Below are 27959 nucleotides of genomic sequence, written 5' to 3'. Positions count from 1 at the left end.
TGGTACCTGTACTTGAGAAACACTGAGGGGACTTGCTGCTGCATGGCAGTTGTCCAGGGCCCCTTGAGTATGACCAAACCCCACCTCAAGCACCACTGGTGGCACCCGTCCCCCTGGCTGAGAAACACTGTCCTAAGCCAAAGGAGCTTGGCGCCCACCCATGTTGTGCGTGGGTTGTGGGTGCTCCCACGGTGGAGGTGCTTTTCAAAGGACCCATCCACTCCATCCCTGGTATGTACTGCTCTGGGCTGGGCAGGAAGGGGTTAAACTATTCCCGACTCCCGCCCCTCCACCTTTGCTGCGCCTGAGGCGACACACCCCGTTGCCTCAGCCAGGCTTGGGAAGGGCGGGGCTAAGTCCGAAGGAGGCGGTGCCCGTTGATGGATTCACGGCCGCCCCACCCCCTACTAGCCCTTACAGGTACGCTCGAGCTGTCGCCCCACCCCTTTCCCCTCGCTTCCGCCTATCCACGTCGAGCGGTTTGTGCACACACAGACGAGGCGGCCAATGGGAGGCCGGGGGCAACCTGAGCTGTCGGCCAATGGGTGGCTGCGGCTGTCAGACGCCGCCAAGCTTGTGCGGGGGAGAGAGCGCGAGCGGCTCTGACAGCGGCGGCTGTTGGGAGGGCCGGCGGAGAGGCGCTGAGGTGGGTGGAAGCGCCGGGGGGCTCGCAAGGGGGCGTCTCCCTTCGCGCGGTTCTGGGCAGGCCGGCAGGCAGGCCCCGCCCCCTCTCTGGGTCCTCTGTGGGGGCGGTTGGGCTGGACGCGGCCGCCGCCGAGCAGAGCGCTCCTCCGCGCGCCGCTCGGGTACGTGCTGAGGTGCCGGCGCGCGAGGGCAGGTCCGCCTCGTCTGCTTCCGCCTCCCTTCCTCCTCCAGCCTGGTGGAGGCGCCTCTCCGTGCTGGCCAAGAGGGGCTCCGTCCGCCTCCCGTCGTCGTGCCCCTTCTCCTTCAGCGGACTGGTGCGTGTCTGGCTGTAGCGACAGGGCCCGACCACAGCGCGCCCCGGGCACCGCTGTGGCCGCCGGCGGGGAAGTGCGCACTCGCGTCTGCGCCTCGGCTGGGTGGTTGGTGCAACACTGCGGGGGGTGGGTGCAGGGAGGCTCTTCTGCGCCAGGACCGGGCAGCCACTGAAATGGAGTGTTGAGAGGACGGACAGAAGAATTAATCGGTGAAACTCCTTGCCACTTGATATGGCGGAGATGTTATGCAGAAGATGGATACGCTGGACAGAGGGATGTTCTTTCTCTCTCACACAACGCCTGGGGAGTGTGGGGAGAGTTAGGACAGATAAGAGTATTCCTTTACCCAGCGTGTGACTGTGGAACTCCTTGCCACAGGTCTGGCCTGAATGCCTTTAAAAGGGGGCTTGACAAATTTCTGGAGGAAAAGTCCATTGCAGGTTACAAGCCATGATGGGTATGTGCCACCTCCTGGTTTCAGAAGCAGGCTGCCCTCAGGATGCCAGGTGCAAGGGAGGGCACCAGGATGCAGGTCTCTTGTCCCTCTTGTGTACTCCCTGAAGCACCTGGTGGGCCAGTGTGAGATGCAGGAGGCTGGACTAGATGTGCTTGAGCTAGCAGGGCTCTTGTTATGTTCTTATAGGAATGAAATTGAGTGTTGGGAGGGCTAGGACAGGCAAAAGAAAGTATTTCTTTACCCAGCTTATAATTAGTCTGTGAAGGATGTGGTGATGTCCTCTAGCCAGGACACCTTTAAAATGGGACTGGACAGATTTCTGGAGGAAAACCCCATCACAGGTTACAAGCCGTGATGGGTGCGTGCAGCCTCCTGGTGTTAGAAGCAAGCTACCTCAGAATGCCAGGTGCAAGGGAGGACACCAGGATGAGGTCTCTGGTTGTCTTGGGTGCTCCCTGAGGTACAGTATTTGGTGGGCCACTGTGAGTTACAGGAAGCTGGACTAGATGGGCCTATGGCCTGATTCAGCAGGGCTCATGTTATTAGTTCAGGGGGGAGGGGTGGAATCTCCAGAATTTTGTGGCTAAAATCAGCCATGAAAGGGAGAGGCTTGTCTAGTTTAACAATAGATAAGACTTATTTTCTCCAGTTCACATGCAGCTATATGCAAACCTAAGTGGGAGATTGGATTGAGTGCTGTTAGAATAGTCATAAGGCAACTTCTATTTTCTTCGTCTTTACTCAGTGTTCGTTGAGGATGAGTCCAGGAGGACTATAAGCATAGAGCATCTTTCATCTTGCATTTTGTAAATGTATAGAAGACTAATTGAACTCTGAGTGTGAGTTTTAATGAAATCTCCATGATGCCTTTTCTATTGCCTATTGCATTCTTAGGTTTTCTCATATACTTCTCTTGGGCTGGATCAAGCCACTTGTGCATGTGATCTGGCAAACTGTATCTTACATAGTCCCTTTGTAAGTTCTGAACATGCTGGACAGCGGTAGACAGTATGAGTTCCCTCTCAGATTGCCTTGCCCTGGTGGTGAGGGAAGGGGCCATGGGACCAGACTTACAGAGGGGTTGCCTTGGTCTCTCCAAGGCAGCTGGGGTTGGAGCCATGATCTGCCTTTTGTTCCTTCTCTTCACACATTGAGCCTCAGAACAACCTTCAGGGAGGTGGTTAGGTTGGCATCTCTTTCCTCCTCTAGGTCAGGCATGGTTGGGGGATCTCTTCCTCAGGTCTGGATCAGCTACTTTCTCTTCAGGGGCTTGCTCTCCTCAGCCTCCAGTGTATTGCCCTCATCCTTGGTCTCTTGAGCTACTTTTGAAGGCTGTTTGGCTCCACCCATTGTCCACTTCTTATTCTACCCATTCCCTTTCTAATCCATCTTTGCTAGGTCTTAAAGGGTCCTCTCTCAGGTATCTGCCAGCTTTCCTATGCCTTCCTTCTTGGAAATGCTCCCACTCCCCTCGCCAATCAGAATGCCTCCCTATGACCACCCATGGCTTAGCAGGAGCTGGAGATGCTTTGGATCTTTGGTCTGAGCTGTGCCATGTCCTCCATGACCTCCCCATTGTCAGCCTGCCCTAGCAAGTCTGGGCCTAGGCAGATGGTATCCTAGCATCATTTTGAATTAAATAGATTCAAGGATCAATGTGTATATTTTCAAATTAGTGTTAACAGTTAAGTTCATAGGATAATTTTGGAAATATCTTGTTTATTTTTCTGTACTTTAGATCTAAAAATTTTTTTTTACTGCTATAGCAGAAATAGCAAGGTAAGCTCCTACTGCGCACATAGTGGTCTTTTCTCAGTTCTCATGTTCATATCACTACAGGTGCCTGTACTACTGTGGTCAAAAGTATAGGCACCTCTCATTTTACTCAGGTTTGAGTTACATGTTTTTGAAGTAACACGTTTAATAAATATCAGAACTTAATTTATGCAGGCAAATTTTTGAAATAATGTGCTCAGTCTTCTTGTGCACTCCTACAGTGTATTCATGTGCCATATGTGTAATGGCATTCGCAAAGCTGTGAATTTACCACTTTCTCAGTTTCCTTACATGGCATCTGTGCTTTTATCATTGCTTTCTCAGGGCCCAATCCTATCCAGTTTTCCAGTGCTGGTGCTGCTATTCACTGCTTATGCATTGGGGTATGCGTAGTGCATTGCACAGTGCACAATGCACAGTGCATTGGGGTATGCACTGCTTCCTGTGTTGGAGAGGCAGTCACAGAGACCTCCTCAAGGTATGGGAACAAGGTATGAGAACAGCCAAGGTATGGCTGCATTGCAGCTGCACTGATGCTGGAAAGAGGTTTGGGCCCTCACTCATCAACATCTGTAACCTCCCTCTCCCACTGCTAGTAGCTTCCCTCCTCAACTCTCTGCCTAAGCCATCTTGGGCAAGTAGAAGCCACAGGTTGTCAACCTAAGTGTTATATGGCTTTCCCTAACCTGTACTATTTGCATATGTTCTTATGGTAAATAGTTTTAGTTTATGCATTTTTACAATAGGCTTTGATTTTGAGAACATAACACCCACATGAAGTGAGAGGAACCTGTATTTGTTTTTCAAGGAGTTTCCTTTTAGCTTTTCTAAAATTTAATAGAATGTGAAAGTTCGTTGGAAAATGAGAGCTTTTTAAAGAGTATATTGAAGATGTTTTTTATTTATTATATGAACTCCTGCTTTTGTAATAACAATTTTTTCTGGTATTCTTATCCCATTTTCTTGTAGTGTATTGGTTCTGCGTTTGATTGCTCATGTCTGGCATCATATCAAGTTTCCTTTGAATGGTAACAAAGACTGTGAATTGTTGGTACTGCAGTAAGAAGCATGCTTCCTTAGTTCAGTGAAGAGAGAGTATTTGGGTTTCTCTCTGCTGTGTAAGTATTCTACAAAATATATCAGATACCCTTTACTTTCAGCAGTAGCTTAAAAATTGAACACCACAGCATGTTAAATAAAACATTCTTGAAGTTGGATACAGGAAAACTGCAGCATGCTAGGGGAGGAGCAAAGTTTCTATTGTTCTTAATATATGTACTTGATAAATGCATACTTCCTCTGTGTTTGCATTCTGAGAACTTTTTTTTTCTTGTTTGCATAGCACCATGTGTTAAATAAACACATTATGACTTTTAAAATGTAGACTTGTTTCTGAAATTCACTTTGTAACTTCAAACAACCTCTAAAATTTGCAGTCTTATGTGCAGTTTCTTTTTGCAAATAGTTTTATTTCAGATGTTTCCTGTTTTCAGGAAAGAATTAAAAATACTTGAATAGCTTAATTACTCCATTTACAAACTTAACATGGTTCAGTACATACACCAGATTCATTGACTGCATTGTGTGTGTGTATTTGTGTACATAAGGCTGAACAATGAAAATATAATTTTAGAAACCTATAACATCAATAACTATATATTCATGTGAAAAGAAAGTGAGCTGATAGTTGTCGCTGAAAGAATTACAAGATGAAATAGTCTTGTTTAAACTTGGGTAATTTAATAATAGTTATGGTGTGAGAATAAGGTAAGTTTTCAACATGATGAATGTTCCACTTGTCAAAGCAGAAAGACCTGAATGAGGTGGTGGTGGTATTAAGAATATTTATTTACCGCTTTTCAAGTAGTTCACAAAGCAGTTTATACAGCTAAATAATTGCTGCCCTGTTCTCAAAGGGCTCACAATACCAGAGATGCAAAAGAGACCCCAGGAACAGCCAGTGAAAAAGACACCATCCTGGAGTGAAGAGGGACAGTTGCTCCCCCCCCCCCATATAACAGGTTGCTGTTTTTCAGAGGTTCTCTTTGCGCAGTTAGCTGGGCGAAGTTAACAGTTCAATCATTAGTTTCATATGTTAAAAATAGTAATTTATCAAAATTATTTCTGGGTACTACAACCCTTCAACCCCACAATAGTTGTAATGCTGCAATGTTTGAGCTTTGTGGTGATTGCAACAATTTTGTTGTTTACATTGTTGTTCTTCAGTCTGTGGGTCATGACTCCAAGGAAGTCATGAAGCCTCATTTAGGGGGTGGCGTCAACCTTTCAAAGCTTGTGCAAGAGAGGATTTGGATCCAATCCAATAATGGTACTGCCTTATCAAAACTGAGTTCTTGATATAGTCATGCCATGACCCCAATAAAGTATGAGACTGGGGACCCACTACTGATCCTGCCCCTTCCTGGAACCTAAACCAACCACCCTCTGCCCTCATTACCACCCACACCCATCCCTGCCTGCCCTATTTCCTCTTGCCTCTTCTGTCTTCACAACAACCCTGTGAAGTAGCAGCCCAAGCAGGTGTGGCCTTAATAGCTGCAGGGCAAGACAGCAAGAAGAGAAATTAAGACATTTGTTTTCACAAATAAAGTTCATCTCTCTCAGTCTAGCTACTTCTTGATCCTACCCTGGACTCATGATATATTGAGTTTATGGCCTTCCTGCAGTTTCATGGCAAAAGGTTTATATTCTAAATAAAGAATTTGCCTCACATGAGAATCAAGTGAGCAGTGAAACACTGGAAAAACAACCTTCTAGAATGGATTACATACTTGTTAATTAGCAGTGAAGCAAGGAAAGCATAAGAAACCTGAGAAAGGTGGATGGATTCAATTTCTTCTAGAAACTTCTAGAATTGTCTTTAAATATGGTTCTTACACTGTCAAGGATAATGTAAATTATGAGAACTTAAGATCAAACTACACAAAGTAAATTTGTTTACTGGTGTTCTTTTAAACACCAGTTTTGTGTTTAAAAGTGTTGTGGTGTTCTTTTAAAAAAGTATGCTTGGGTTGGTGGCATAAAATGAGACAAATGTGTGGTAGTGGGAGGCGGGGTTTAGCACTTTACCTGTGTCTTCATTCCAGTCCCAATTGTACCTCCTGCATGCTGTCTTAATTAGGAATAAAGCTTCAATTGAAAGCCAGCTGACTTTTTTTTAAACTTACTAAACTAGGCACAAGGTGGGATTACAGCTAAGTGTCAAAGCTTTATCACTTAAGCAATTATTGTTCCCTCCCCTCCCTCCATTAATTTTATGTATTTTAATATGTAATAGTACAGGTAACCCAATAAATCACTAACTAATAAAAGCCATTGGCCAACTTGATGATACAGTTGAACAAAAGTTCTAGTGTTACCTCTGATACATGGAAATAGGAACTGACTCATACTAACACCTTAGTGGTTCCCTGCTTTGCCATAACACCACTGACATCACTTCCGGGGCATCATTTTGAGCTCAGCACCAGACTACATTATCATTCTCCCCCTGCTAAATAGAAGAGGAGCATCACTTGAAAAAGTGCCTCTTCACCCAATCAGCAGGGGTAACTGTATTATGATACATGGAAATGAGAGCTGACTCATATTAACACCTTATTGGTTCCATGCTATATCAGAACAACATCTCATTGGCTCTTGGAACAGTCTGTCTCTGGTCAGTTTTGAGTTGAGAAAATCCACTTTTTGTTACATAAGCCAGTTATGTTTTCCTTTTCTGATGTTTGGCTATCGCTTTTGATAGAACAGATGTATTTCAATGAGGTTTGTTTCATTGCATTCTTCATGAGATTCCACATCAAATGATCTATAACAGGATGGTATTTTCAAAAACACCAAGATTTTCACAATTTTGGCAGTAGTGGTGTCACGTAGTGCGGCTCATACCCTCCTGGCAATGCCACTGCATTTCCCATAAACATTTAGTTTGCTTCTAATAAAAACCTATTAAAATAAGACTAATAACATGGAAACAAAGTGCTATAACCAGAAACGTATGAAGCTACTGAGTTACACCACTAGTTCATCTACTGTCTACATAAGAACATAAGAACAGCCCCACTGGATCAGGCCATATGCCCATCTAGTCCATCTTCCTGTATCTCACAGCGGCCCACCAAATGCCCCAGGGAGCACACCAGATAACAAGAGACCTCATCCTGGTGCCCTCCCTTGCATCTGACATAGCCCATTTCTAAAATCAGGAGGTTGCGCATGCACATCATGGCTTGTACCCCGTAATGGATTTCCCCCCCAGAAACTTTAGTTGCTTTCCATGACCTCAGATAGAGTCCTTTCCTAGCCCTAACTGGCAATTCCAGCGTTTTAAGTAGGACCTCCTGCATGCAAAATATTTGCTTTACCCCTCTACTGCAGTCTTTCCCCAAGCAGCAATGTGCAGAACCGAAGTTAAGAAAAAGGTCTGCCAATCCAATATTTGACTATGCGTGCGATTGGCTAGATCTTGAGATCTTTGTATGTGAGTCAGAGTTAATAACTGCACAGTATGTTAGGCAACTGGTTCCCAAACGTTTTAGCACCAGGAACCCCTTTTTAAAACGGCAAATTATCAGGACCCACCTAGGTTTACAAGACTTGAAAAAAAAGATCTAGGAAGAAGTGGTTTACTTACAGGTATTAATATTTTTTATTAGTTTACAAGTATTTGATCCATTTCTCTTAATGAGGCAACCTTAATTAACTTTAATGAATGCTTTCCTTTTCCCATTTTTCTCCAGAAAAATAGAAAGCATAAACTCTTCTGGATTATTTTGAATCCTTTATTGGGGGCCATCAACTAAGGGCCCAGTCGTATCCAACTTTCCAACACCAATGGAGCCACAATGCAGCTCCAAGGTAAGGAAACAAATGTTGCCTTACCTTGAGGAGATCTCCATGACTGCCCTGCCACCACAGGATACAGCCCATGCCTCATTGGCAAGGCTGCACTAGTCCTGGAAAATTGGACAGGATTGGGCCCAGGCAGCCTAATCCTATGCTTCCCAGCACCTGGAGGAGCAGCGGCACCAAAATGGTGACAGCTTTATTCTGTGGGTGCCAGGAAGCCACTGGAGGATAGGATCAGGCAGAGGAAGCCTCCCCTGGTCTCACCTCCCTTCTGCCCCTTTCCCCATTCCATCCCCTTTCCCCATTCCAGCCTCTCCCTGCCCCCAACAGTCACGCTGCCACCTGACATTCTTACCTTCCTCTGGCAGCTGTGCAGCATCCTCCTCCTGGCCCTGGGCCCGGTGCTCCTCCTCCCGCAGTGGAGGTGCCATAAACATGCTTTACAGCACATTTATGACACCTAGCACCTGTGCTATGGACTGTTGGACTGAGCCCTAAGACACATTTATCTGTATATTTACACATGCTTGCAAATTGCACATGCTTTGCAGGGCAGTTAGCTCCTGCAGCTTGCAAAATAGCTGCTGAGCTCTTTTGTAGGACAATTAACAACTATCTTGTAAACTCCAGAAGCTGAGCTGTTTGCAAGATAATCAGCAATTATCTGATGTCTGAATTGCCTTGGGCAATAATTCCCACTTTTTTTTCAACTGGTGGCTCCCTTGACCTACTGGGCCATTGGTTATGAGTTCCCATTAGGGCTACAACCCTATATTTTGTATAGTTTGGTAGTTTTTTTGGAAGGATTCTGTCGCTTCCTGGGGAGCCACAGCTCACAGTTTGGGAACCACTGGCCTCAGAGTTTGAAGCAGTTACTAGTAGTAAAATTTTTGTCAAGTAATCAAGCTCCAATTATCACTTCGCCTTATCTCCACTATCAGAGATAGCTATCAGAGGGCAGAGCCTTTCAACTCTGAAAACCTTATCCCTTCTTTAGAAGCAATGCAGAGATTAGTTTCTATAGTAACTTTGCTGGGAAATTCCAGCCAAAGTTAACCTTTTATTCTCCTCTGTTCCACTTTGCAAATGCTTTTGCAGCCTGGTTCTGTTTTGCTAAATGCAAGCCTTTAGTACAGATCTGTTTTTTTCAACACCAGAATGGGATCCTCCTTTCCATTTGAAGCAAAGTCCCAGGCTACAATTCAGTGTACCATTAGTAAAGAATAACACCCATGGAAAGCAGTGGGTTTACTTCCAAGTAAAAAGGGTTGCAAATATATGCAGCTGCATCTCTCTGCTGTGAATTGAATTGCACACTCTCAGTTATGTGCTATGGGTTGTGTTTTGTATGTAGAGCTTCTGGCTTAACACACCAGACACCTTAAAGGTGGATTTGATTCATGGATCTCCTGCAGTGGTTCCCAACCTTTTTCACTTTTGTATCCCTTGGCAGCCCATTTCCATAAATTGTACCCTTCATAGTAGCAAAATGTTTTAATTGATAATAGAAGCCCTCATCTCCTCTATATGAAAGCCCAGACTTCATGTATTTATCACAGTTTTGCACCAGAAGTGTGCTGAGAAATTCTGGGTGATTGATCACTTTCCATATTATGTTTCAGCTTTTTTACTGTGCTGGTTTTCAATCACTGGTTCACAGATGAATTGATGACCAAAAACTAGCTATTGGTGGGGCTTTCACAGCCAACCAGCTACCTCCCTTCCTGCCTTACTGGCCCTGCAAAGCATTCTAGAGCACGACCTGCCTTTTTCTGCCATTGTGCCATTCTTTTTCAAGTACCCCTAAAGGTCCTGTTGAGTGCCCCTGGGAGTACATGAATCCCAGGTTGGGATCCACTGTTTTACTGGTATGTTGTTTACAGTGCACGGATAGTGTTTACAAAAAGGTGGTGAAGACCAGAATTTAAAAAGAATAAAAATGTAGCTTATGATAATTTACTATGTTTTTAATAAGTTAGAGACTACAGTTATTAGGTTATTAGGTTGGTAGGTTATTTTTCAGAATCTGGCCTCGGGTAAAATCAGTCAAAACTATAGTCAGACACCGCCCTAAGTTCAACCCCCGACTTATCAAATGGTCATAGAAAATTCCATGATTTTTTGCTCAAAACCTGCCCTCGACTTATCTGTGAGATCGACTTATAGGCAAGTGTCTGCGGTAGTTATCTGCTCTTGCCATCACCTATGTTTACATTGGAAGCTTTGCTCAGTGCTTTGAGACCCACCAGAAATCAGGTTGTGACCCACAGTTGTGGAAAACGCTGTGTTAGGCCATTTTACAGACAATTTTAAATTGCTTTCACCAGACATGCTGGGGGGGATATATATGCATGAATTTCTAACTCACTGAGGAACAGCATGCACATAGGAACCATTACTATACATAGGAACTATTACTATACTAAACGACTATTACTGTATCTTTCTCCAGTCCAACTGCTAATGCTGAATGCTCATAGCCCTTATCAGGTAATCACTTGATCAGAATGATTCCTGTTGAAAAGAAGGATGTGGAAACTAGATTCAGTCCTTTCAAACAACTAGCTGTCATTGATTATGATTATCTTAGGGTGCAATCCTAACCTACTTTCTACCACCAACATAAGGCCAATGCAGCTCTGAGATAAGGGAACAAGCATTCCCTACGTTTGAGGAGGCCTCCATGAGTGCCACCCAACTGCAGGATGCAGCACACGTCCCATTGGCACCGCTATGCCAGTGCTGGAAAGTTGTTTAGGATTTGGGCCATAATCAGATTGGGGCTGCTACATGTTCATGAACTATATTGGAGGCTTTAGCAGTTTTATCTGTGGCAGCAAAACAATGGGTTGCATATTAAAATTTAACTAGTCCCATTAATTCAAATGTGCATGATGACATGTGCCTTGATGTAGTGGAAACTTTGGAAATTGACACTTATTGAGAAAGGGTATGCTTTTATTCTTGAGAGTTTAATTAGAAAGGTGAATTATGCAGTAATTGTTATGAGTGTGATCTTAGAAAATATTTTCTAAGATCTAAGAAAATATCTTAGAACCAGATATTTTATTAGTGCTTGTAAGCTTTAGCGCTCTCTTGTGCTTCTGCTACAATACATTGGATGGAAATTTTGTATATATTCATGTGAATATGACAGTGCTCAAAGTGTGGATGAAAAATTAGAGGGGCCCCCAAGGGAACCCACAAGCCCTATCCCCCCAATTTTAAACAAATCATGCCCCTATAGCTTTCAGAAAGCAATTAACAGGCCAACGCAACACTTGTCTGAAATCTAATTGCCTTGCTTTATCAAGCAGTAGGGGCTGCCAGAATAGATACTAATGCACAATTGCATTAGTAAAGCTTTCGAGGAATATCAATATATGAGTCTACTTCCTCCACCTCAGTTCAAGTGTAGTGGGGCTACATAAAGCAGTGTTCCTATATAGTAGCTAGTTTTGGGTTCAGATGTTCAAATCCTATTCCATGTTTGATCTTACTGGATCGCCATTGATCTGTCAAACCTACCTCAGAGGAGTTGTGTGAATAAGCCTTCATGCCCAGGAAGGAATGCCAGGATTTAAATTAAATTAAACTGTTTTCATTTGTTCCTTTGCATATGTTGCAGTTGTATTGCTTTTGGCTTCCCTACCACCAAAATTGTTTCAGTAGATGTGTACTTTATGTGGAGAAAATAATGTTAATGTTTCTTTTTAGGAAGTATTTCCGAAATTGTGCTACCAGCATTTTACATCAATTAACCAAGATTTGCTGAAAACGTTACCATCAATAAATGTGAATGTTGGGCCCCAAATGGTAAGTTGCCTTTTAAAAGAATTGGATTGTAAAAATAAGGGGAATTCTCAGGTTATTTGAGAATTAGTAAAGAGACTGTCAATACAATGGACCATTACTGACCTTACACTGACTCCATGAGTTACTTACAGCTGTCTTGGCTCTTCAGGCAGGTGCAATGCATCCTCTGGTGCTTTCACGCAGGTGCAGTAGTGCTGGGCCTGCAAGAACTGGCTGTTCTGACTTGCTTATGTCTCGACTTTTGTATAAGACCTCTGGAACCCAACCTGTTTGTGTATTGGGGACTTAGTGTATTTTTAGATGTGTTACTTGGCAGAGACAAGATGCTGGTGATCTTGTGTATGTGATAGAATCTCAAAACACATAGATGAACAGGACTTGCTGAGGGAGAATCAGCATGGCTTATGTAAGGGTAAGTCTTGCCTCACGAACCTTATAGAATTCTTTGATAAGGTCAACAGGCATGTGGATGCAGGAGAACCCATGAACATTATGTATCTGGACTTTCAGAAGGCGTTGGACACGATCCCTCACCAAAGGCTACTGAAAAAACTCCACAGTCAGGGAATTAGAGGGCAGGTCCTCTCCTGGATTGAGACCTGGTTGAAGACCAGGAAACAGAGAGTGGGTGTCAATAGGCAGTTTTCACAATGGAGAGAGGTGAAAAGCAGTGTTCCCCAAGGATCTGTCCTGGGACCGGTGCTCATCAACCACTTCATAAATGACCTGGAGACAGGGGTGAGCAGTGAGATGGCTAGGTTTGCAGACAATGCCAAACTTTTCCGAGTGGTGAAGAACAGAAGTGATTGTGAGGAGCTCCAGAAGGATCTCTCCAAACTGGCAGAATGGGCAGCAAAATGGCAGATGCATTTCAATGTCAGTCAGTGTAAAGTCATGCACATTGGGGCAAAGAATCAAAACTTCACACATATAGGCTGATGGGTTCTGAGCTGTCTGTGACAGATCAGGAGAGAGATCTTGGGGGGGGGGGGTGGACAGGTCGATGAAAGTGTCGAGCCAATGTGCAGCGGCAGTAAAGAAGGTCAATTCTATGCTTGGGATCATTAGAAAAGGTATTGAGAACAAAACGGCTAATATTATAATGCCTTTGTACAAATCAATGGTAAGGCCGCACCTGGAGGATTGCATCCAGTTCTGGTCACCACATCTTAAAAAGGACATAGTGGAAATGGAAAAGGTTCAAAAGAGAGCAACTAAGATGATTACTGGGCTGGGGCACCTTCCTTATGAGGAAAGGCTACAGCTTTTGGGCCTCTTCAGCCTAGAAAAGAGACGCCTGAGGGGGGGACATGATTGAGACATACAAAATTATGCATGGGAAGGATAAAGTGGATAGAGAGATGCTCTTTACACTCTCACAGAACACCAGGACATCCACTAAAATTGAGTGTTGGGATGGTTAGGGCAGACAAAAGAAAATATTTCTTTACTCAGCGTGTGGTCGGTCTGTGGAATTCCTTGCCGCAGGATTTGGTGACGGCGTCTGGCCTGGATGCCTTTAAAAGGGGATTAGACAAGTTTCTGGATGAAAAATCCATTATGGGTTACAAGCCATGATGTGTATGTGCAACCTCCTGATTTTAGAAAGGGGCTATGTCAGAAGGCCAGATGCAAGGGAAGGCACCAGGATACAGGTCTCTTGTTATCTGGTGTGCTCCCTGGGGCATTTGGTGGGCCGCTGTGAGATACAGGAAGCTGGACTAGATAAGCCTATGGCCTGATCCATTGGGGCTGTTCTTATGTTCTTATTATTGCACTATTTGCTAATGATGTGAATGGAGAAAAAGTATGTGCAAGCCTTAGTAGCTTGGATGGTACTTCTGGGGTTCTGTAGAAAACACCAGAATTTCCCACTCATGCTCTGAAGATCTATTTGAAAATAACAGTGCAACTATTATGTAGAATGGTACCATCAAGAATTGATTTGTGGGGCTGATTAAAAACTGAGAAACAGTTACACAATGTTTCCTGCTACTACTGAAATAGTTTCCTATATAATGCAGTTGCACAAGCATTGCATGCTTGATTCTTGGCAAAAATTGAGCTTATAACAAGTGGAGGTCAGTGGTTTAACTTCACTGGTAGGAACAAGTAAAATCAACTCTATACATATGACTTTTAAGAATTTTTATCTTACCTCTGTGACCCACTAAACACTTACATAAGAATAGCCCCAATGGATCAGGCCACAGGCCCATCTAGTCCAACTTCCTGTATCCCACAGCGGCCCACCAAATGCCCCAGGGAGCATAGCAAATAACAAGAAACTTGCATCCTGGTGCCCTCCCTTGCATCTAGCATTCTGACATAGTCCATTTCTAAAATCAGGAGGTTGCACATACACATCATGGCTTGTAACCCATAATGGATTTTTCCTCCAGAAATTTGTCCAATCCCCTTTTGAAGGCATCTTGGCCAGATGCCATCATCACATTCTGTGGCAAGGGGTTCCACAGACCAACTACACGCTGAGTAAAGAAATATTTTCTTTTGTCCTAACTCTCCCAACACTCATTTTCTGCATGTCTTTTGATAGTGCAGAAGAGAGCTAACTCTATCTTTACACACACTTTTCATTCTGCTATTAAAATATTTCTTAGAATAACGGAAATAACATGGCATTAGCAGAATTTCTTAGTGTATGTTGTTTATTTATTTATTTACCGCCATTCTTCCCCACTAAGGCCACTCAAGGTGGCTTACAAATGAATGATAAAACAATACTGAAAACATTGAGATAGAATTAAAACACAATAAACTTGAATCACGATTAAAATACATTCATAAAAAAGCAGCAGACACCCTCCCTGTGTTAGCATAAAAAAGCTTTCCTGAATGAAAAGGTCTTAAGACTCCGCCAAAAGGAATCTAAAGAAGGAGCTGTTCTCAATTGCAGGGGAAGGAAATTCCACAGATGGATTGCCACCACCAAGAAAGTGGTGTCACTATCTCCCTCAACTCTGCTGGTGGCAGCACAGTTAGATGGGCCCCCTCTGATAACCTGAGAGGACAAGGTTGGATTGTATGGAAAGAAGCAGTTCCTCAAATGCCATGGACCCGAACTGTATAGGCTTTTAAAAGTCAAAACTTGCACTTTGAATTGAGCCTGGAAATGAACTGGCAGCCAGCGTAGTCGCTGAAGCAGTGGACCGATGAGTTGCACTGATGAGCCCTGTAAACCACATGGGCAGCCACGTTCTGCACTAATTGCAGTTTCGGGACCGTCTTCAGAGGGAGCCCCACATAGAGCGTGTTGTAGTAATCTCATCTAGATGTCACTAGGGCATAGGTCACCATGGCTAGGTCTGAGCGACCAAATGTGGTCACAGCTGGCCAGTCAGCCAAAGCTGAGCAAAGGCTCCCCTGGCCACAGCCACCACCTGGGAATCCAGGTGCAGCTATGGATCCAGGAGCACCCCCAAGCTGCGGATCTGCTCCTTCAGAGGGAGTGCAACCCTGTTCAGAGCAGGATAATAGTCCAATACCTGATTCTTGAACTTCTGGACCAGGAGAACCTCTTTCTTATCAGGATTTAATTTCAGCTTATTCGCTCACATCTAGCTCCTGACTGTCTCCAGACAATGATCCAGGGCTTTGTCTCCTCGGAATCAGGAGGAAAGACGAGAGAGAGCTTGGTGTCATCAGAATACTGACTGCACCCTACCCCAAACCTCTGGATGACCTCTCCCAGTGGCTTCATGTAGATATTCCCACATGCTATCCCAGCATGTGGGATAGAATGGAGTCTTGTTGCATCTTACACCTAAGAGGTCAGGATGCTGAATAAGTATCCCCAAACACCACCTTTTGGGATCTGTCAGCCAGGAAGGAGTAGAACCACCACAAAACGGTGCCTCCAATCCCCAACTCAGCCAGCCAACTCAGAAGGACACCATGGTTGATGGTACTGGCCACTGTGAGGTCCAGCAGGACTAACAGGAACACTCTCCCCCTGTCCATTCGCCTGCACAAGTCATCCACCAAGGCAACAAAGGCCATCTCTGTCCCAAACCCCAGCCTGAAGTCAGACTGGAATGGATGCTGATTATCAACTTTCTCCAGGACCTTCTGAAGCTGGCATGCCACCACCCGCTCGTTCACCTTGCACAAAAACGGAATGTTCAAGTCTGGCCAAAACTTGTTCAAATTAGTTGGATCCAGGGAGGGTTTCTTCAGGAAGGGGTGAACCACTGCCTGCTTCAAGGTAAGCGGCAGCACTCCCTCCCTCAGAGATTAATTCACCACCCTCACTGTCTCCTCGAACAGCCCTCTCTGGATGGATCTAATTAGTCATGCTGGATAAGAGTCAAGTAGGCAAGAAGATGGCCTCACACTCTAGAGAATCCTGTCCGAAACTTCAGGTTCCACAACCTGAAAAATATCCCAGAAGGTAGGATAGACAGATGCCCCAGGGACATCACTAGATACCCCTAATCGTTGTCTGGAGGCATTTGGGAGCTGGATGTGGGTGAAGAACCTGAAATTAAATCCTGATAAGACAAGGTTCTCCTGGTCTGGAAGATCATGCTCAAGATGACCTTGGCCAGCTCAGGCAGGAGACTGTTGGGCAGCATGGTGCTTGGTATACCAACAGAATCCCTTTTGTCTCGCCCTTCCAACCTGACACGAAAGTATCTTGTCTAGTGGTCCACAAGGTTTGAGTATGTGGTAAGACGGATGGTATAGTGATGGACCATCACAACTCCACCACCTTGCCCCTGTAGTCATGGCTGCTATAGTACCCAGAAACCTGATGGGCAAATCAGGGAGAAGTTTACACCAACTGACTCAACCAACAAGGTCTACATGATGCACACCAGGTCAGTACTCTCATCCTGGATTAGATCCTGGACAGGTCTTATTATTCACTGACCTGGCATTCAAGAGCAGCAGTTTCAGACACAGGTGATCACTGCCTAGTGTGCCAAAGGACAGAGGGATGGAAAAGGGCCAGAAAGAGGGACAGTCTGTCTTTGACTGACCCTTGTTCTCCTGTAACAGCCTGCCTGACCCCCACCACCATATCATTCATAACCCATCACTCTACTAATGGTGGCTGCACTCCCCTTGCCCGGACTCTCTTGAGGTGTCACACACATTGCCCTTCAGCAGGGTGGACCCACAAACCACGCAACTTAAACCACACATACTCCACTCAGCACTCAGTCCTTTTCACTTTGTATTGGCTCCTCACCAGGAAGTTTTTCTATGTTCAATCCACCTCAGGCAGCAACCCTTATACTGTTCTCACTGTAACTGGGGTTACTGCACACACCCCATCCCCCTCTCACCGAGACAGAGGTCAGCACCTTCTCCTTGGTTTCCCTTTTATAAGACCAAGATTAAACATTCCCCTGTCACAAACAGAACTCATTCACATCACACCTCCACAGCACCTACTCACAATCCCATTTTCAGTCCCACTCACAAGCTTGATGCTGACACAATACCTGCTAATCTTCCAGATGTCCCATCAGTGCACAGTTAGGCACTACACAAGGGGGAAGGGATAGGTCTGGTGATCAGTGATTTAAGGATGATGAGCAGCATATGTTTCTGAAAACACAAAAAAAGGTGATGTGAGGAGATCATTTTCTTTCCCAGTCGTCAAAGGCTTGTGATCTGGGCCTAGGTCTCTGATCCAGAATCCCCTACGTGGTTTCCACATTCAGTAGCAAAGAAGACGTCTCAGTTGCAGCCATTACAGTGGTGCCTCGCAAGACGAATGCCTCGCGCAACAAAAAACTCGCAAGACGAAAGCGTTTTGCAATTTTTTTGGTGACTCGCAAGACTAATTTTTCTATGGCCGTGCTTCACAAGATGAATTTTTTTTTTGGTTTGTTTGCAATTTGCAGTGATGCCTCGCAAGACGAAATTTTCGCAATACGAAACGACTCGCGGAACGAATTAATTTCGTCTTGCGAGGCATCACTGTATATTGATTTCTGCATCATATGTGTATGCATGTGTGACCTAATAGAGAAAAATACACTTGTAGAAGGACATTTCTGAGGACATCCTATTTATTTAGTTTATTTTGAATACTGCATAGCCCCAAGAAACTTACAAAACAGCTTACAAAGGCTAAGTTGTAGGAAATATAGTGTCCACATAATGCTAGAATTATTCATGCTTTTCCCTTTACATTTCATGGTGATGTCCTTTGGCAGCTGCTTCCACTAAAGACCTCTGAAGTGATGGAGTGGGACTGAACATATATAATAGGCTGATGAAGGCAGGTCTTCCCTACAGTTGTGCATTGATTTGTGGAAGGCAACGGCCAGGTTGCTTATAGGCAGCTTTTGGATGAACATATTAGTGTTTTCAGATTTGCATTGGCTTCCAGTATGCTTCTGACACAATTCAAGATGCAGGTTATTAAATCTATACAGTAAATCCCTACATGATTTGAGTCTTAGTTACCTGAAGAACAGTCTGCTCCCATGTGAACTTGGTCTATGCTCTGAGTTAACCATTGGAAATAACCAATTGCGAACAGATCCTCTAGGAGGGGACATGCAAGGCACGCCCTTCTCAATGGCAGCATCCTGCTGTGGAATTCCCCAAGAGGCTCAGCTTGCCCCTGTGCTATCTGCTTTTAAGTAGGCAGGAAATAACTTCTGTTTTAGTTTTTTCCTGAATGTTTCATTGTAACGGCTCTTATTGGTTATATTGTATGCTTGATTTTTGTAGTGTTGTAATCATGTTGAACTTTTTAGATGTTAAAAACATACTAAAGCTTTCTTGACTGGATGAGTTCAAAACATAATTTGAAATGTTTCTTGAGTCTTTAAGCCACAGATTAAAGCACATTGTAGGATCTAGTCCCAAAGTTTCGCTTTCAGCTATGGAAAGTATCATCAGGGATTTCAACAAATTTGTGTCCTTTCAACTGTTAGCTGGCCACCAGCTCAACTGCCAGTTTCTGCTTGAATTATTAAAGGAATACTAATACTCTTTGCCTGTTCATCATTGCTATGTAGGATTCACTTCAAAGTTTTTTATTCTAGTGCAGGGGTGTCCAAAGTTTTTGGCAGGAGGGCCACATCGTCTCTCTGACACTGTGTCGGGGGCCGGGGGGGAGAATTAATTTACATTTTAAATTTGAATAAATTTGCATAAGTTTACATAAATGAATATATTAAAGATAAACTTATATGAATGAATGAAGATCTTGCAAAAGCTCAAGGCCTATAAAAGGTCTTGCACAAAGCAAGGCTGGCCTTTCCTTTGCTGCTGCTACTGCATCACAGATATGAAACAACAAGCATTGGAGGGAGCCCTCATCCCACAGCTCACACAAGAGGTCAAACAGTCACCCTCATGCTGAGAGCAGTTGCATCGGGCCAGTGTGGGCTCCAACAAATCTCCGGAGGGCCAGAGGCTCATTGGAGACTAGGGGCTCCCTGAGGGCCGCATTGAGAGGCCTTGAGGGCTGCAAGTGGCCCCAGGGCCGGGGTTTGGGCACCCTGTTCTAGTGTATTAGGTGCTGGAAGCCAGGCATTACTTATACTGAGTCTCTTTTTTGTTGATAAAGTTTTTGTGTTTTTGAATTTCAGTGGCTTCTCTGTACATTCTAGTATTGTGTTTTTACACAGTGGAAAGAACCTGAGACTGATTAAAAATTAAAAATTTTTAGATATTGTTTATAAGTTTCCTTAGTGGAACTGAATGATGACCTAGAAATGTTATAAAAATAAATAGCTTTGTCAATTTTTTTGTTAAATGGTATATAAAAATATTTTACACTGATTAATTTTTTATATTATGGGTTTTATTCAGATAAAGTGACAGAGCCGTGACAGAGTAACTGACATTACTGCAGACAAGAATTTTCTCAGTGTGACTATTTTGGGCCCAAATCCTAACCAACTTTCCAGCACCTGCATAGCGGTGCCAGTGGGACATGTGCTGCATCCTGCAGTTGGGTGGCACTCAGGGAGGCCTCCTCAAAGTAAGGGAATATTTGTTCCCTTACCTCAGAGCTGCATTGCCATTATGTTGGTGCTGGAAAGTGGGTTAGGATTGCACCTTTGGTCTTTTGTAAGTTAGACTGATTTTTTTTTGCTATTTTTAAATTGAGAAGCAGTCTATTGTCAATTTCATCTCTGTTGTGAACTGGTGAACAGGCTGTTCGAAGAAAATTTATTCCGTGTTACTTATCAGGCCCTGAGTTAATTTAGGCCTCTGATTTAGTAAAGATTACTTGTTAGGCCTAGCATAGACTAAACTCCTGATTGGTTGACCTTCTGTTGGTACCCTAGGGAAGCTTAAGGAGTGAGAGAAGGACCTGATTGAAAATAGCTCTTTTCAGGTCCTCCTCAGCTCACTCTTTAGTGCTGGGTACAAAAAGGCTAGCATGCAGTGTGCAAAACCAGGGAGCCTTGTGCAAACTCAGCTATAAAAGGAGGCTGCACACTGCTCTCAGGATTCTCTGAGGGCACAATCCTAACCAGGTCTATTCAGAAGTAAGTTCTAGTTTGTTCAGTGGGGCTTACTCTCAGGAAAGTGTTATTAGGATTGCAGCCAGACAGCTCAATCCTGCCCACACTGTCCTGCGAGTAAGCCCCATTGACTCTGATGGGATTTACTTCTGAGTATACATGCATAGGATTGGGCTGTAAGTCAGTGAGGTCTTCTCAGCTCAAGATCTGTCTTCAGCTTACAACCTAGGGTTCCAGATTCCTTCATAACCATCAGAGAAGGAGTTAATGCCTGGTCTCTGGGGGTTAGAAAGCAGCTTAAAAAGGGAAGGTTGAATGGGAGGAATGGTTATTTCTTGCAGTGTCAATGTTCACTTCCCTGCATATGTAATGTAATGTCTTTTCTTATGGTCTACTTTAACTTAAGTAAATTATCTTAACTGACATTGGTGTTGATTGTCGTCATTCTCAGTTCACTGAGGGCCTATGATCAAAGTAGTTGCTGGGGCTGGCTATTTTGATAACATGACCTTAAGCTAGCTGCTGCTTCTTGGCCTCTGCATTCCATCTGCAATATGGAGATAATACTTACAGGGTTGTCATAAGGACATCAAAATAATGCATATGAAACCCTTTGCACAGTTTCAAAGCACCATACTAACGTTGAGACTATTTAAAAAATTCAGATTATTGCATGTTTGAGCATTAATGTAAGGTGTAGGGTACAAGTATTTTGAAAAGCAGTTTGAGAGTGATAAAAACTTTAATTTGATAACTCATACACAGCATTTGAGAGCACATGCTTGGTTTCCCACCCCTCAGACTAATAGCCAGTGGCCTACCAGACTTTGATTGGCAGCCTAGTTAACTGTCATTGGTCACCTAGTTAACTAAAAAACAAGAAAAACCAAAGGTGCCTGTAGTTCGGTATCCTCTGTCCTATAGTGGCCCACCACCTCTGTCTAGGAAGCTCAGAGGCAAGATAGAAAGGCATACTTGACTGTCATCTCTCCTCTCAGGTGTTCTGAGGGCCAGAGATGCTGTGCAGGACCTTTCTGGGCTTCAGAAAGCCACCCAGAGGTGTCAGAAAGGCACTTTCTGACAGGAGGTGTTCTGAGGCTTGGATAAGTTGCATGCTACTTCCCTGGGCCTCAGAAAGCATCCCAAAGTGCAACCAGACAGTGCTTCTGGTCGAGTCCAGGAGGTCAGGTGAGGCCCTGTGCTGGTTTGGAACCCACAGGTTCTGAATGTGCTCATCTGTACTTAAAGAAAAATTATAAGATTCTCTAATTCACAGTATTGTAGATGTTGCATTCCTACTACAGTAGAAGCTCTATTAATGCAGGGGATCTATTCATCCCCTGTATCCCCTGTATCCATACCCTGGAAAGCTCGCTGTTTGAAATGGCAGTATAGGAGACTGACTGGAATATGCTCCTCTCATTGACTACAATAGCTGTCAATCAACTCAAAGATGAAGAGTTCTAGTTGGTTTTGTCTAATTGGTTTTTTTAGGCAAAAACATTTTGAAGAATGCATTCTCTAATCTGCTTTGTTTCCTCTTTACAGTAGATGGCAGTACAGTTGAAGTAAACTCTATTTCTGTCGCTTATTCAAATAAACATTAAAGGTGGTGTTCTTGATCCAAATATCAGGTAGACAAAACTAAATGTAGAGATAAGAACAGAGTTCTCTCAAACTCTTTAATAGAAAATATCTACTCCAGAAAAGTCATGTTTGTAAGGCCTAGAATGATAAAAGCTTTATTTATCAAAAGCAGACAGTAGAAAATTTTTTAATAATGCTAGCTGGAGTCTGCCCAAGGTAAATTTCTGGGAAAAATCTTGGGTATTCTGAATTGTGTAGCTTGCAGCCTTGTGCCTAGAAACGGACCAATCTTTGTTAGAAACCAGGCCTGACTGATAGCTATTAAATTTTGGCTGCAAATGTATTACAACTATGATCCTCAAAGCTTGCTCTATATGATGTTCCTTGAATCTAATCAGCCCCTTGTTTTAACCGTTTTGGAAAAGAAAATTAACTCGATCAGGTTGTCTTTTGAATGTTTAGGCTCGCTTTCTTATCAAGAGGCATTTTAGTACATCAAACACAGATATTTTGACATTGAAAGGCAGGATCTTTACAGCATGGCAAATAGAGCATGTTCCCCGCTAAGTCTGGATCCTATATTGTACGGTCATGTAGCCTCATATCTATACTCGCTGCACAGTTATCAAAAAAGGTGAGCCTTCTCCCTTGCTAGATTTAGGACGCAATCCTAATCCCTTGTGTCAGGGCTTTCCAGCACTGGCATAGCAGTGCCAATGGGACGTGTGCTGCATCCTGCAGTTGGGTTTCACTCCTGGAAGCCTCCTCAAAGTAAGGGAATGTCTGTTCCCTTACCTCAAAGCTGCATTGCCCTTATGTCAGTGCTGGAAAGCCCCGCAGTGGTCGGTGGTAAAGTAAAGGCATTTGTGTAGGGCGCCAAGCCCTGCACGAACGCCTTGGATCCGGTGGAGCGAAGCCCCATGAACCCATCTCCCTCCCTCCCCACTCCTTCCCCCAGTCATGCCTCCCCTGCCCTCTCTCCGCCCCCCACCAGCCTCCCCCTCCCCGGAATGCCTCCTCCCCGCCCCCACTTACCGTGCTGCGGCTTCGCAGTCCGTGAGACCTCCGAGCAGCGGAGGCTGGGTGCCCACCCTGCGCTAGCCCAGCACCGGCCGGCAGTGCACGGTGGCACGAAGCTGTGGCATCGAGCCCAGGATTGGGCTCTGATTCCTCTGTGGAAATAACCGATACTGTGGCAACTTTCCTTATCAGCTCATTGAGCTACGCAATTGAGAAGTTGATTTGCTTCCTGGCTGACCAAATGTATATAGTTGCAGATTTGTTTGTTTTGTATTCCAATAAAGGATTCTCGTCTAAATAATGCTAGCAGTTCTAATTAGGCAATGTGTTAATCGCCATATGTCTCCTGCTGTGAAAAGGGACATGATTTATGAAACCGATTGTGCAAGACACCAATATAAGGAGATTATCATGTCTGATATTGAACATGTTAACTGATATGTTTGGCATTACACAGACATGCTTATAAATGTGAGTATGGCATTATGGAGGTTCAGGAGTACAAGGTGTATTTATTTTTTTGGTATTTTACCACCATGAAAATCACATCATAAAATCCAGGTTGTTAGTATATCAGAATGAAATTTGGCTGCCTGGATCTGGACTCACCCCTTGCAGAACCACAGGAGAGCATGGGCAGGGGATGCAGTATGGCACAGGCATTGTTCAAACCTCAGGAGCCCCTGGAGCTTGTGGGAGAAGGGAGTTTCTGTTTTGCGCCACAGGAAAGTGTGTGCCCTGCCCTTGTACTCCTGAAGCTCCATAATGCCATACTCACATTCTGAAGAGGGAGGAGCAACACTCCCAGCGGGTGGACCTAGCTAGGGGTTTGAGAAGTGCTAGAGAGGGTGGAGGGGAACCAACAGGTCCTTTGCCCAATTTAAAGAAAGCTTTCTGTAGGTCAAGGATGAGGTTGGCTGAATCAACACTGAGGGAGTAAGTGGCTGTTGAAGACCCAGTCACTCTCAAGGAGACAAGACTACCCCAAGGCAGCAGAGGATGATCAAGGGTGATGACCAACCCTCCCTGTGCACCAAACTCTGAGGCCTAGTAGGGACTGCAGGTGGAAGAGGACTACTTTGGGAAACACAGAGAGGGTGAAATTGGGGGTAGCTGGGATTTAGAGGGATGCAGGCCTCTCACTATGATCTCCTTCCGTTGTCTGTTGTCCATTGACATAGTAAATCTACTTGATAAGTGGAACAATTTACTCAAATTTAAGAAAATCTGCCTGTAGGAATTTACTTTGAGGGTCACAATGTGCAAGTCTGCCAAACATGTTTACTGACCTGAGGCAGTGGTGTAGCTAAGTGGGTGCCAGGAATAGCAAATGCACCAGGCAACAAGTTTTAGGGGGGCAACAAACTAAACTTGACACTAGTGGCCAAAATTGTGAAAACCTTGGTATGTATTAATAATACCACCATGCAATATATCATTGGGAAGGTAATTTAATGCAGACTGCAATGAAACAAATTGCACTGGAATATCTGTATTCTATCAAAAGTTATGGCCAGTTAACCAGAACATGAAAACACAACTGCCTTAAGGAACAAAAATGTGGATTTTCTTAACTCAAAACTAACCTGTGAGACTGATTGTTCTGAGAGCCAATGAGATGTTTTTCTGATACAGCATGGAATCAATAAGGTGTTAATATGAGTCAGCTCTCATTTCCGTGTATCATAATACAGTTACCCCTGCTGATTCGGTGAAGAGGCACTTTTTCAAGTGATGCTCCTCTTCTGTTTAGCAGGGGGAGAATGATTATGTAGTCTGGTGCTGAGCTCAAAATGATGCCTCGGAAGTGAGGTTACAATAGAAGTGACTCAAATGCAGTTAATTCAGTAAATAAATAAAAAGTATGTCCCTTATTGGTTAGAAACACTGTGCTGGGGCAAAGAGGGAAGGTTATTAGCTACGCCACTTACCTGAAGTTAGGGCTGGCATAATAACTGAAGAGTTTTCATGGTTTTTTGGTACATGAGTAACACTTATATGTTATGAAGTGTATACCCCATCTTTTGATTAAAATAATCCCCAGGGTGGCTTTCAATAACAATGCAAAACAATCTAGCAGCCCCTTCGCTGATGGTGGAGGCCAGTCCGATCTCCCCTCTGCTGTGATGGTCATCCTAGATGTGAAAACTGCAGCACCTCAAGGGCTGCAACTACTCAAGGGCGTTTAGTTTTCTGACTAAGGGCGCGATCCACTTTGGCTGGTGCACTTTGGCTGGTGCAAGTCCCTTTCGCCAGCCTGGGAGGGTTGCAAACATGCCATAAAGCATGTTTGCACCTCCTCAGGAGGAAGCCAGGCTGGCACTCAAAGAAGCGCTGGCCTGCGGAGGCCAACACAAGCCTCCGCGCTGGCTTCCTCCTTGGAAGTTGCAACGAAGAAAGGGAGGTGGGAGGGAGGCGTTCCTGGGCAGGGGGAGCGCGGGCGGTAGGCAGCCCGGGGAAGGGTGGGCAGGGAGTGAGAGGCAGGGCTGGGATCCAGCATTTATGCCGGATCCCAACCCCCGTTCCCAGAGAGAACGGAGTGGCTTCAAGCTGCTCCACTCTCCTCAGGCTTGTGCCACCTCCAGAGGTGGTCCAAGTCCAAGGAGACCCATTGGGGCCAGCAGTCCTTACCCAGAGGTAAGGGGCAGTGTTTCCCCTTGCCTCTGACTGAGCTGCTTATGGCCACAATCCTACGCTGAATACAGCACAAGCTTCCTGGCTTGCCTGTTCCAGCGCAGGATAGGATTGCACCCTAATGCAGAGTATGCCTCTCTTTGCATCTCTGGTTCTTGGGCAACTACATTTATAACAGCTTTAACAGCTCTCTTAAACAGAAGGGGATTTTTTTAATCTTAGAATTTCTACACTGATCTAAACAAGGTTGTATGATTATAAGGAAATACGTTTGTGCTAGTGGTGGCCTTCATAATGTCTGCTATACAAATTGCTACTAAATCCTGGCCTTGGAATACCAATTCTGCATCCGGGGTCATAAAGCTGCTAATGGGTAAAGCAACATCTGTACCTGTTCTTATATATACTTGGAATTGGTTTACATTCTCTCCTGACTGATGTGAAAAGGATGTTTCTAAGCAAAATGACTAAACTTCTTTTTGTGAATGGCAATCATATGAAATAATTTCATATTCTAAACTTGTCTAATGGTTCCAATGTATTCTTTTTTGCAAGTGAAAGGCATTCTGTTTGCTAAAAGGATAGTTTTTTTTGTCTTTCCTCTGAAAATTGGCTCTTGAAGTTGAGAGGACCTTCTGGAGCAGGATAACATGCAGTAGTTGGGATTGCAGCAAGAGGAGGAGATTGGCAAAAATTGCATCTCACACACACACATCCCTTGCACAAACAGAAACTATGTAGGATATAACCCAAACTATCACCATTCTCTGATAAGGCTCACTGAGAAAAGTCTGAATCGTGCACAATTTTGCTGTATCATTAAGAAAACATGCAAGATGATTACGCTATCTCATCCAATCCAGCATTGTTTCAGGGCATGTTTTTCTGTGAATAATGAAGGAACTTGATCTTTGAATGCACATGGGAAGATTGTAAGTTGTTATAAGACTGCTTGAAATGCTAATAAAAATGTCCAGAAAGGACTGGACAAACCATTCCTAATATATTTTATTCCTGTCGCATGACATGCAGGGTAGAATGAGCATGTCTTTCAGAAGAGAGGGGTGGGCTCATGATGGCAGCTCCTTCTCTTTTGTGTCCATCTAAGATCTGTACATTGGCTCCCTGAGTTATGGATATCTACGTATGTTGGTGCTTTTGTGCAGGTGGCATAGTGTGGGCCTGCAAAAGCAAGCTGTTTTGATCTATGCACATTCTAAATTCCATACAGACCTCTGGAACAGAACTGGTACACAGGGGACTTACAGACTGAAACCTTGAAAAGCAAGGGATCCCAACTGCCGAGAGACCCATTTATGAAGACTCTATAGACCTTCAAAGGGATACACTTAGGCTGTAAATAGAGCTTCATGCTCTGATCCCATCCTCCCTACTCTATCCTGCCAGTTGTCTAAAGTCCCCCCCCCCTTTGACTGAAAGTAATGTAAATGGCAATTTAAATATTCATTATTGAAGTAGGATTTTGTTACAATTCATGTTATGGTGAATACCATTTTCTGAACCAGTAGGTCAGAAAACAGCTTTTGATATCAAGGGTGTGTTTGTGTTTTGATTGGCAGTTTCACAAAAAGAAGGTGGCCTCTTAGTAGAACAGCATCTGGCTGACATCATGATTGCATCATGCTGACCTCTTGCGAAAGACAGATACTCAGGGTTGTAGCCAATGTTGCACAGTCATGCTGTTTTGTAGACCTTTTGAGTCTGAATAGATCTACAATGAAAATGTAGAATTTCTGTTAAAGGATTACTCCTATGATGGTAAAATCAATTACATTTTAGGCCGAGATGGGGGATGTATGAGAGACACACATTGTTACAGAGGAGAAAGCCCTATTGCTGTGCCCTTTCTTCCTTTTAAAAAAGTGCTAGCATTGAAGAGAGATGAAAATCTTTCACTTCATGCTTTAAGGGAAACTGTCCTTTTCATAGTGAAAAAATGTGCTTTTTGTGTGACTGCAAAGAAAGTGTTTTAAGTCATCAGAAAAATAGATAACTTTTTGTTGACCTGTGTGTTTGTGGCATTATCTGGCAGCTGCGCCACCAAGGTCCTCCACCCCTTCCCAGCTTCAAATTGCCTTCCCAGGCACACTTACACATGTTCCAACTAAACTGCTGGCAAAGGTCCGAGTACGCCCATTTGAGTAGTGGAGGCTTTTGCTCGGGCACAGAACGCATGATCTCTTATCCAGAGGACATGCTCTAGTGGCACAGCTGCATCAGCGGGGGAGGGGGATTTAGTTAGGATTGAGTTTTGAGTGTATGTGTGTCTACCTGCTTAGGATTTTACTTCAGATGCATTAAGTCAGTGGTTCTCAAACTTTTAGCACTGGGACCCACTTTTTAGAATGAGAATCT

General features: G+C 44.2%; 1 protein-coding gene across 5 annotated transcripts in view; it reads left to right on the top strand.

The window, feature by feature from the left end:
* Positions 1 to 573: 573 nt before the first annotated feature.
* TFDP2 (transcription factor Dp-2) overlaps positions 574 to 27959 on the top strand; it is a 76151-nt gene continuing 48765 nt past the window's right edge. For 2 of the 5 annotated variants that reach the window (XM_066621060.1, XM_066621059.1), the window contains exons 1-2: positions 8032 to 8070; positions 11779 to 11877. In XM_066621060.1, the coding sequence (XP_066477157.1) occupies positions 8047 to 8070; positions 11779 to 11877 (123 nt within the window). In that variant the 5' untranslated portion in view covers positions 8032 to 8046. Of the gene's footprint in view, positions 647 to 885; positions 960 to 4161; positions 4311 to 8031; positions 8071 to 11778; positions 11878 to 27959 lie in introns of those variants that run through there. The other 3 variants (XM_066621064.1, XM_066621061.1, XM_066621062.1) reach the window with 3 other exon arrangements.

The sequence above is a fragment of the Tiliqua scincoides genome, chromosome 3, assembly GCF_035046505.1.
Source record: "Tiliqua scincoides isolate rTilSci1 chromosome 3, rTilSci1.hap2, whole genome shotgun sequence".
NCBI classification, from domain to species: domain Eukaryota; kingdom Metazoa; phylum Chordata; class Lepidosauria; order Squamata; family Scincidae; genus Tiliqua; species Tiliqua scincoides.
This window is presented reverse-complemented; position numbering and strand designations above follow the sequence as displayed.